The sequence below is a fragment of the Phalangium opilio genome, unplaced genomic scaffold, assembly GCF_054372755.1.
Source record: "Phalangium opilio isolate 3A_F unplaced genomic scaffold, DU_Popi_V2 ptg000048l_1, whole genome shotgun sequence".
Lineage (NCBI taxonomy): Eukaryota > Metazoa > Arthropoda > Arachnida > Opiliones > Phalangiidae > Phalangium > Phalangium opilio.
Window position 1 is genome coordinate 1,021,557 of NW_028324170.1, and position 11,549 is coordinate 1,033,105.

At 36.8% G+C, this 11,549-nt stretch overlaps 2 protein-coding genes across 3 annotated transcripts in view; one reads left to right on the top strand and one right to left on the bottom strand.

The window, feature by feature from the left end:
- Window positions 1–11,484, bottom strand: part of LOC149673533 (plancitoxin-1-like) — a 34,374-nt gene extending 22,890 nt beyond the window's left edge. The window contains exons 1-2 of the mRNA XM_089840011.1: window positions 11,477–11,484; window positions 10,841–10,891 (exon numbers count right to left, since the gene is read on the bottom strand). Coding sequence (XP_089696137.1) covers window positions 10,841–10,891; window positions 11,477–11,484 — 59 coding nt within the window. The remainder of the gene's footprint in view (window positions 1–10,840; window positions 10,892–11,476) is intronic.
- LOC149673535 (adrenocorticotropic hormone receptor-like) lies at window positions 4,719–9,497 on the top strand. Of its 2 annotated transcripts, XM_089839117.1 has the most exons (5): window positions 4,719–5,162; window positions 5,798–6,255; window positions 7,150–7,241; window positions 8,314–8,814; window positions 9,015–9,497. In XM_089839117.1, the coding sequence occupies exons 2-5, from the start codon at window positions 6,098–6,100 to the stop codon at window positions 9,362–9,364; spliced, it is 1,101 nt and encodes a 366-aa protein (XP_089695243.1). In that variant the 5' UTR covers window positions 4,719–5,162; window positions 5,798–6,097; the 3' UTR covers window positions 9,365–9,497. The 2 variants fall into 2 exon arrangements, with proteins under 2 accessions (XP_089695243.1, XP_089695242.1); XM_089839116.1 differs by having other exon boundaries at window positions 4,719–6,255.
- Window positions 11,485–11,549: the final 65 nt, after the last annotated feature.

The window sequence follows — 11,549 nt, forward strand, 5'->3', positions numbered from 1 at the left end:
ATGCAAATTAGCTTTCTTCAAAATGGGTTTAAAAATTAGAATATAAATATAAAGTCTCCATTTATTCAAGTTAAGTAAAAAGAAAGAGTTTTACCATCCGTGGCCATCTTGAAAAATGGCGACTACATTCATCAATATCATTGATAATCAACGCCAAGACAAAACAGCTTTTCTTAGGAATGAAGGAAGTGTTTTACCAGAAGGGAATAAGCGAGAAGGGACACACTTTATATCTCCACAATGCTTTATACTCGTAACAACAGTCTTACCAACCTCAAGTCAACTACCCTTCACTGATTGGCTATCTAACTTCTGTCGTAGCTGTGACGTCAGATGAGTAGGTGACGTCTCGGTTGACGTATAAAATGTAGTTTTGTTTACAACTTTACATTGAAGGAGATAAACATGTTGATAAACGAAATCAAGGTGTGCAATTAATTTAGATGCACGGGAATTGAGAACATACCAAAATCAGATAATTTGAAGGTAATAAATAGATGGAAACTAATTATTCTGAATTAATATTAAAAAATAACAATTATTTTCAATAAAATACATACTTGAGGTTATAATTACACAAGAACGAAACATCGACAGCCCTAAGCCTTTGGAGAATGAAAATCTAGCAGACAAATAGGCCGCCTGAGGCTGATACCGCGGAGAACTTAAAGAACTATATTTGCAGTAAATTGGTTAAAAGCTGTGTACTTGCGCAAAGTTTTCGCGGTTTTCTCGAGGTTGGTCGGACTCTCGTTACCATAGCAGGCTCAAATGTCTCCCTTCTCTCTTATTCCCTTCTGGTTTTACTTATTGTTACTACGTTACTTTAGGCCAAGCCTTATAACGCTCGAATGGTTCAAACAGAAAAATGCTTTCTATGAAAAACAGGTAGCTCAATTTTTTTGTCAATATTTTGGTGGCAAAATAAATAAATCCCGGAAATTTTTAAGGGATTTAAATAAAAAAATACTTGAAAAAATTTTTTTCCCAAACTACATATTCCTCAAGGCGCAAACGAAATGATACATAAATGTGCAGGTGTTACCAAACACAAATAGAATATAAAAGAACGTGAGCTAGGTATTGGGGGGTGTTAATGAAAGAAAGCCATTAATGAAATTCCAGTATATGTTTACGACGTAATTTCATCAATTCTTGATCTCTTTCGGTCTAGATTCATTGGTCGACCAGTCAGCGATTGCTCTATTTTATTTAACATTACCTAATCTTTTTTAACTTCTCTAGGATGAAAATGAAACTTTTGGCTCATTTTAAGCCTTAATCTGGGAATGCTATATTTTTGCTAACTATTATCAGAAGTAAGATGAGACTAGAAGTGAAGGGCTCTAGCATTGGTAGTAGATCCTGGCACTAGTGAACAAATTTGAGGATTTTATGCCGCTTCAATCGCGCATACACTACAGAGAAAAAAATTGGTCGAGTTCCAAAAACATTTCCTACCCCCTTCCCCTCTATCTAAAGCCGCGGAACACGGACGCCTGTGCTTGAATCTAGTTCGGCCGTCTACCACCGCGAGCGTCTCACGCTTTGGAGGGAAAATTCCGAAATCGCTACTAGAGGGCCAACCTTGGTGTGTTATCAAGAATATTCACTTTCGCCGAGTGAAGAAATTGGTTAGCTCAGTACTTCTAGTCTCATCTCACTTCAGCTATTATCAAAGATTAGGTTTGTAAATATAATATTTTCGGTTCATACGAGAGTTTTAACACCTCTAGTATACCACAAGAGGCCAGTTAATACTCCTTTTTTTCGACGTCTCCTAGGCAATATTTCACCCTACATTTTCCTTACTGTTATTTCACTTTTCATAAATTATATTTGCTTTTGATGTTACCATAACATTATGGTACAGTATACCTTTAGCAAAATTCTTTAATGACATTATAATTGCTTCGTAACTTAGCCTAAGGTTCCTTTTCTAACTTCAAAAGCATTTTTTTCCTTGCAAAAAACCTTCAAAAGTGTAAAGTAAATAATAAAAAAATAAAACTTGTTTAGGAATTCCTTTAATAACAAGGCACAAACATGGACGAATAATATAATTCTCCACCCTTCCGACTGGAAAAATTAACGACAAGTGAGTATAGGGGACAGGTCCCTATGGAAAAGTTCTTTGTCTAAATTGACTATTAAGCCAACCGTAAAACGTTTTACGAGGTCATAAAATTTTTCCAAATACGTCTCAACATATACCTTCTTTAGGGCTGTCAACCTGTCCGCCGTTCAATAGAGTTCGCCTACACATGGCTTCCGTTTTTAGAAGAGAATTCTGGGAAATTGCGTTAACTTAGAATTTAAGTTAGTTAGCTAGAGTAATTAAACTAATTTCCTAGTTTAATTAAACTAATTTCCTAGTTTAATTAAACTAATTTCCTAGTTTAATTAAACTAATTTCCTTAAATGTGCGTGCGTGTAAGCCATTTCTCCCCTAAATTGCGAGGGAAAAAGTTAGAATTATTGATTTTTGAAAGTGTTATGTTGCTGCAAGGGGTAAATACTTGGTAGATTCAATCATAAGCTTATAAGATATGTTCATTCCATAAGTATGACACTTCTTATACAAGTTCGTAATGCTAGAGACTTACAGCTCGAGCTAGTTCGAGAACAACAAGCGAGAATTGATTGGCTACACTCGGTGGTTAATTTTGCAGGACTTCCATCTTCCTATTTAGTCTGCGTTACTAAGCCTTTGACAGCAGCGCCTCACCAGGCGTCGCTTTACCTCAATACTATGATCTACCTCACTCACTTCATGGCAAGCTCCAGTTTGTAACCAGTGACAAACTTATGGTGGTAATATATCTTATGAACTTATGATTCAGTGTACATTGGTAACGGAAGGTTTTAATTTAAAAGTTTCTGTAATCTTTAGCGTGTAGGTTACGCAGATGAGTGAATGGCCCCTCGTGAAGTGATTTAAGTCTAGCAATTCTAGAAAGACTTTATCTATAATTCCACAGTCTGCCGTATTTATGATTTAAAAGTTATAATATAAATTCGGAGCAAGTTTAAAATCGAGATTCTTTCCAAAAATGTTAGTTTTTAATTAGTTTCCGTCTATGTTTATAATTATTAAAGGAAACCGTCGTTACCTCCGAGTAAAGGCTAATTTAGAGGTGAAAACATTATCAGTAAACCCATACCAATTTTAAAATAAGAATGGAATTTATTCAAATAATTTCGATTTTGTACGTGAAAGAGAAATTTATTCCTGATTGTAAGCTTCATGGCATCAAAGAAAGATTAGGGGAACATCTAGTTTCGATATATTGAAAGTTACTATTTACGCATGGACTCTGTAATTATAAAAGGGGACCAGAAAAGGTGTATTTTTTTTCACCAGAGCAAAGTGAGCTTAGAGGAGTACATTTTGCCAAAAGGGTCACTGTTTTCAAGTTAAGATTGGATGGAGTATTTTACGGATGACCCCCTTAAATTTAATTAAGAAACTGTTCAAAAGACAATGATTTCTAATTTACTTAAGGGGTCATCCCTAAAACACTCTTAAAATCATAACTCGAAAACAGTGTCCCTTGTGGCAAAATCGGTGATAGAAGTTACATTTTCGACTCAAAAACGTGCACCCAATGAACATCCCCCTTAATTTACGTCAGACTTATCAGAAACACCCTGCATAATTACGTATTGTAAGAAACCAGGTAGTTTTCCCATCCCTTATAGGTTGTTATAAGATCCATGGTTTACGTCGGGTCTCTGGAGTAATGAAACATACAGGAATTCACCAATTCGAAACGAGATTTTTAGAGTAGGTTCGTTCGCCAGAGAGGGGGAAAAAAAGGTATTTGTCATTCTAGATTGAAACGGGAGTCCTGGAACACGTCGAATTTCCCGTATTATCTAGAAGAGAGACCTTATACGCGAAAATGTCAAAAATTTGAAAGGATCTAAACGAATTCCTTTGGGATGTTGGGGGGAATACGGTCAGCTAGGTCCTTTGTAAGGTCATGACATCGAATTTTCGATGGACGTGTCAAATCGACCATTCGAAGTGACGTTCCCGAATCTAAGCTTATTAGTAGCATTACACTTCTATCCTAAAGGGAACTCCAGATGATCATTTTAGTTTCGGCTGTTCATTCAACAAAGACAAATAGAAGTATAACAGAAAGTGCACAGACTACTTCCTCTTATTTTATATTACCAAGAAGTGATATCTAGTTTATTAGGGAGAAGGTATAAATTCGCCACATTTCCAGCTTTATCTCCAGTCCAAACGTAGGTACTGAGTTAATCCCCACCGCCTCTAAATTACAACCATCGTCTCATTGGTTCTTGAAAACTCACGTCAGCGCGAAGCGAATGACGACGAAATTTACGTATTTTCCGACTGAGGAGAGTGTAGCGAAATAGCCCGGCCGCCCCCCCCTTGTATTTTGAAAGGGGGACTGGGACTATGGCGCGCCAATACTTAGGCATCTTGTATCTTCTCCCTAATAAACTAGATATCACTTCTTGATATTACGTTATCTATTTTAATTTCTCTAAAAGACAAAAATAAAACTTAGGCCTCGTTTGCACTAGGCATTGATCTCTGGAGGCAGTAGGAAATAATTGTACTTTTGCTTCTTTGAAATTATCATTATAGATTGGTTGGTTGGTTAGGAAATGTTATGTATGACTAGTATTTACACCTCTAGTTAAAGTTTCCCCCTATCTCGAAGACGACGTGAGGCAACTTACCGTACGCTGCACTTTCTGTTATTCTCAATTTGCTTTTGGTTTAAAGAGAGTCGAGTTAGAAAGAGAGGGAGAGAGAAGGAGAGAGAGAGTTTATGGCATCTCGGGAAAGGTCCCTGACTCAGTTGCCTTCTAAGGAGCGTACCGAACAGTCCAGTCTTTCAACGCCTTCTCTCTTTAGTTAAACTTCCTCTTTCCGTTAACAGCGTCAAGAAATTATGGTTCAAGGAGATAGTAGCTTATTAACGTTTCGCTTCGTTAATTCCATTTGACCCATTTTGACCAAAGCGATCTTTCGGATTATTTGGAAATCCAAGTTCCCAGCATCAATTAAATCTCCCCTTCAAATTCTAGTTGAAGTTGCGAAGCTCTTTAAGCAATTACTCCGTCAAATTAAGCGTCGTTTCCCCTTAACTTGTTTGAAGAGAACTTGAACCTATACGGTATCATCCATCGGCCTGAGATTGTGGTTGTGTTTATGTGTTTAGTGTCAAATTGGTCGTGTTGCTTGTTGTCAACTCAAATTGTGAATTGTCGTCGTATTTTTAAATAATCATACGATAAGCATGATTTGTATTAATTTTTGCAGCCTTAATTTTCATACAATACATTAAATATTGCTTTGTAATTTATTAAAAATTAATTTTGCAATTAAAAATTAAGGCAGGGTTTTAAGTGCAAGTTGATCGAAATTCCTAGTTGAGTCTTTTGATGAGTGTTTTCTTCATTGTTTTCCCTGATCTTTTTAGAAAATCCAATTTTGCAATTAAAAACTAAGGCAGGGATTTTAAGTGCAATTTGATCGAAATTCCTAGTTGAGTCTTTTGATGAGTGTTTTCTTAATGTTTTTCCCAGACCTTTTTAGAAAATCCATAAGATATAGTTGTCAATGTTAAGAATATTATTGTTCATAAACCACTGTCAACTCTTAATATGTTTTAAAACATATTTATCGTAACGTGCAATTCTGGAATGTTCAATGTTGCCATTTTCGTAATAAATATAAGGAATTTTGTATAACCGGTGTTAGTAAAACTCTCCGCAATTTTTGGCCTAGTTATTTCCCTAACTTTTCCAGGTTTTTCCCTGGAATGTGTCGACCCTGAAAGGTTTGGCAATAACTTGTTCCCAAGTTCCTATCGAGATATACGAGGTCGTTAAGGTTTTATCTTCGGTCCGTTTGGACGCAAGGCTCTCATCGGAACGGTCCTCGTGGGAATACTCTTATTTTGGTTCAAGAACGCGTCGTCGTTCGTTTTTCCGGGAGAAACGCAATTTCGGACTGAAACGAAATGTATAATTCTTTGTTTTCTAAAGAAAACTAAAAGCCGTATTTGAATTTCATCGCGTGGTGTGGCGCGAACGAATTGAAATCATAATGGGTCCCGATGGAGAAATGCGTCGACGGATATACATCATCGCGGTACCTTTAATGTTACTGGCTTGCGTAATTGCCGTAATTGTTAATTCATTCTTAACCGTGTCCGCTTGTTTCATTCGAAGAAGTCTTTCGCCAACACTCATGTTTTCATTAAGGTAAAAAGACCTTGTTTAATTCAATTAATTAAATAATTAATGTCGTATTTGTGTCGAAGGAAGATGCAGTTCATTAGTATATCATGATAGTATACAATTTTTCTCTAAATCTATGGACAATTATTCGATGTATTTAGCATAGGGTAATAGACTACTATTAGGGCTACAGAATCTCGAGGGATTTCCTTGTATCTCTGAAAACGACCTTTGTTAGGTCATCATAATTTTGACAAGGGGGGGGGGGGTCTAAAATTAATTTAATTTAATTCAAATCTTATTTACTAGGGTTCCAAGTATTTAGTATCATTGGCAAATAGGGCTACCATACCCTCAAGGTAATTCCTTGGAAGTAGCGTTAAGTTAGAGTTATCAGCTAACAAATTTGAAAAGTCAAGTTTGTGTTTTATTTTTGAGCTCATAAACTTGGTCCTTAATTGTTGTATTTCCAAGAATTTAGTGCCATTAGATAGAGGTGAATTAAGTGGCTTTCATACTCTTTAAGAGATTTTTCCTAGAAATGTTGTTAAACTACTAGAGTTAGGACGTTTAATTTAATTCAAATCTTATTTACTAGCGTTTCAAGTATTTAGTATCATTGGTAAATAGGGCTACCATACCCTTAAGGTATTTCCTTGGAAGTAGCGTTAAGTTAGGGTTATCAACTAACAAAAATTTTGAAAAGTTCAAGTTTGTGTTTAATTTTTGAGCTCTTAAACTTGGTCCCTAATTGTTGTATTTCCAAGAATTTAGTACCATTAGATAGAGGTGAATTAAATGTCTTTCATACTCTATAAGAGCTTTTTCCTAGAAATGTTGTTAAACTACTAGAATTAGGACGTTTCAAAGTTGAAGAAGCCCTGAAGTTAAAATTGAATTACATTTCATATTTTAAAGTTTGGCTGCAGCCAATGCTCAAGCATCACTGGTGGTGGCAATAGGGCTGGTATTAAACTCCTACATTCCCTTTGTATACGGAATGAATTTGGGTATGAATTAGTTACATTCTGGTCAACAGAAGCCAATAGAAAACTTCGGGGAAGCACTTACTAAATGTAGCTATACTATTGAAGTTTGATTATAAATAAAAGCCGCATGAAAAGACGTAACAAAAGAATACTCCTTGCTAACAGGAGGGGGAATTAGAGAATGATGCATTGCTCTTATACAGTACAATTCATAAGTAAATAATAATGGCTGGAAAGAACTAAACTGAAAAATCTCTATCACTATATATATATTACATAAAGACCTAGGGTGTTATAAGTAACTTACTGCATGTATTCGTTCACTTGCGCTTAGCACTATAGACAACAATGAAACACTTAAGTACCCTATTGAACTTTGATTACAAGCTGAAAAGGCGTTCGTAACAAGAGCATTCTCAGTGGAAAGAATAGGACCTGATTTGTTCCTCTTTAGCTGAACAAAGACACACAGTAACGTTCATAAAAATACAATAATAACAGAGAGAAGTCTCTCCATTGAAAAACCACTATTGCGAAGTTAAGTAACTTATTGCGGATATTTATTTACTTACGCTTAGCTCCGTAGACGACAAAATAAACAAGACAATGAGTTGAAGGGTCCACCCCCTTCCCCTTAGCTAAACCATGACAGCTGTCATATTAAAAATAACCAATGGTATGTGTGTACTTATCGCCAAAAGCCTGAGAGATGTATTTAATGCGCCCAGTATAAGAAACACTTTCAAAAAGAATTGTTTAAATTCTGTAAGCGTTGGAGGATTAGCGTGTGAATTATTTTCTATCCAAGCGTAAAATCAAGGAGGATAAAGAATGGATTGGAAATAAGGCGAAATTAATTTTAAAAGTAATGATAATTAAGAATTAAATAGGTATAGGATTTTTCAAAAGTTGAGGTGCTAAGCCTAACACTCATTTTTCAGTGCAGTCACTAATTGGTTACAGTTCCCTAACCCAAAAATGAGTTTAATGGCCAATCCCATTATTTGCTTCGGAATCTTTCTAAAAGGCTTCTGTTGATTTAAAGTAGTACAAATTACAATGGTCATAAGACGTCAATTGTAATTACTTACAGGTCCTTACCAATACTGTTACATCTTGACCCTAGAAGCATTTCGAATGGCCGCTCTGATAGTGTCAGTTCTTCACTTATTGGCCCTAGCGGTCAATCACACACTGGGTATTGTCCGGCCGCTGCATTACGCCGCGACTATGACCAAACGGACAACCAGTTGCACTCTAGCCGTGGTCTGGATTTGTCCTTTAGTTTTCTTCTTCGTTTATTTCTCGAGCGTACCAGGACAGGGTTTCCAAGCTGATAAGTGCAGCAAATTGGACTTTCTAGGTCGGCTCCCGTTTCGAATCGTGACAACTGTCCTGTTCTTTACGCCATTATGCGCCATGTGCGTCATGTATGGCAAAATATTCTTGGTGGTTCGACGTCACCAGCAAGGGGAACTCAGAGACTCGCGAGCTCTGTCCGCAAATGGATTGGAATTGAACGATCATCGCGTGGCCACGACGCGACACATGAGGAAAAGCGTCAAAGCCGTCGTCACAACATTACTCATCTTGGGTAATTACAGTCTTAGCTGGGTTGGAACCCTCGACTTTTGGGGTTTATGACCTAGATATTGGACTGGAAACCTTGCTTTTTTTAAGGGGTTTTTCTTGTGAAAATTCGAAGTTAGTGGTTTTAGGGCTAGTTTAGGCTGGAAGACCAAATTCGTCTGGTATCAATGCTCGTCTATATAGTCCTTTTCTTGTTTCTCACAGGAACGTATTTACTGGGTTGGATGCCAGCGACGGTATTCTTCGCCGTCAGTTGCCTGGAGTGTCCATTCCCGTACCCGGACATCCCGATAGAGATCAGCTTAGCAGTGGGCATCGCCAGCAATTCCTTGGTGGTTTTCAAGGCCTTGATAGACCCCGTGGTCTACGTGGCAAGAATGCCCGAAATAAAGAACGCGCTCAAGAAAATGTGGCGCGAGAGGTGCGGTTGTCGACAAACGGTCAACGGTTCGGACTTGGCCATGACCGACACCTTTCGGATAGGAACGCAAAGATGCAGTACGCGATCTGACCAAACAAGACTGACCGTTAGACCAAGGCCGAGTCAACTGTAGCTATATGTTCTTTAACCTTTTAAGTCAAACAAACAACCAACCCTTTCTGATGGACCAAATGTAAGCCTTAAATAATGTTATAATATGTTCATCGTCATTCAATCAAACCCTTAATAAACGTAAAGTACATTCACCATTAGTCTATAATTATATCCGGGTAAGTCATTATAAACAATTGTTATCGGAAACTACGTTTTACACTTGAATGGGTAGTTTACACGAAACTTCCTTGAAAGAGTTCGTAATTGATGGATAAAAATAAAACCTAAAACGGACACTTGACTTTTCTTTATCTTAGTAAATATAGAAACATGGACTTTGTAATTCTAAAGAGGACCAGGAATGTTACTTTTCCACCTTAGCACCGACCTTGAAACACCAGAAAGTACAAATCTTAAATTACGACCCAGTACCTAGCTTTGAACAGCGAGGCCTGATACTAAATTTAGAAAATTGATAATAATAGAACGCCTATCTTAATCTCTGTATTGACAAAGAAAAACTTTTACCCCACAGTTTGCCCATCCCCTTTGTGGTGTTATAAAGTCCTTGGTCGCGATGCATTCTGGTGATATCCTTTTGTGCGACCAACTTCTTACGTTTAAGATAAATAAAGCACAGTCGTACGTGGCCCTACGCTCTCATCTCTTTTAAGAAATAGAAGAAAGGCTTCACGGCTATTAGAATCCCTTGCTGAACTCCCTCCAAGTTATTTGCTATTTTTCTGTCAACTAGCTGAGCTTTCTTATCGCGCCAAAAACCTCAAAACCTCTTCTTCACTCTCTCTCATCTCAAAGAGATAGGAAAAAAAATAAAGAATTAAAACAAGATAAGCAAGACAGTTTTAAAGTTTGCGTTGTGTTTACCAAGAGTAAATAAGAAATAATAGAAAGTGAGCTAGGAAGGTTGTGAAAACTTTAAGTAGTGTATTTCCAGTATGTTTTATGAAGTACTACCACCCTTGATCTCTAGCTTTTTGGCTGGAGATCAATGCCAATTAGCGCTCTCTACATTATTTAATATTACGTTAAATTCCTTAATTAATTAAAACTTCGAGGCATTGATATGGAAATGCGCTAGAAATAACAATATTGCTTCTTAGGAAATTATTATCATAGATCAGATTTCGCAGTGAAATTGAGAACATATCTACTCGCGAATAAAACTAAACCAGCCAATAGGAAACAATTCAAAACCCCGAAAACCCTTAGCTTCCTTAAAGGGTTAAAATAAATCTGAAAGAACTTCTATTAGTTTTGAAGATGGACAGAAAAAGGATTTTAAACCAAACAATCTCGAGCTAAAAAATTTGCTGAGTTCCCAACATTGGTAGTTGTGATGGGGAGAGAGAGAACTGGAGTGTTAAAAAAATAGAACTTTGTACAATTTCGTACAACACTATTTGATAAATTATGGGAAAGCTAAGGCGGAGTAAGACGTAATATTAAATCGCGTAAATAATAAAGTAGTACGTACAAGTTTCGTCGCGTACGAATACAGCCCCACGAGATCCGTTTCGTTTGGAACCTTGGATTGACATCTCACTAAAAAAAATTCAAATATATTGCTTATAACACCAACAAGCGCAAATCTAACGTAAGAGTAACATAAGTCCATTATCATCATAAGTTGCAGCAAAGGCTATATATACCAAACACGTTAGTTTATATAAACGCACCCAATAGGGGATGGGTAAATTAAATTGGGTGATTTCTTACAATAGAGTAGTACTGAGAGGGGAGGAGCTACGGGGACGTGACGTAAATATTGGTACAGTCTAAATTGTAAGGCCTGAGCTGACGACTTCCAATATGGTTGCCAAAGCCCAGGTAAGCGATAGGAGGGTGTGACGTCACGACAAAGTTCGTGGTAGCAGACTATACATAAATATACGTTAACGGTATGCGCTTGAGAAAGAGATTAAGATAAGCGTCCAGGTATATCAAAGTCATTATATTTAATTTAATATCTTGAACTCGCTGTTTAAAGCTATAAGGGGTGGCCCAAATTAGGATCTGAATTAATTTTTCTGGTATATCAAGGTCACTCTAATTAATTAATTTCAAATTGAAACTTGATTTCGAAAACCCCAAAACTATGTTCGTAACTTACTTATGCATAATGGACTTATGTTAGAATAGGCAAATACCAAATAGTAGCGACAAGAACAAATATTGTGGTATAA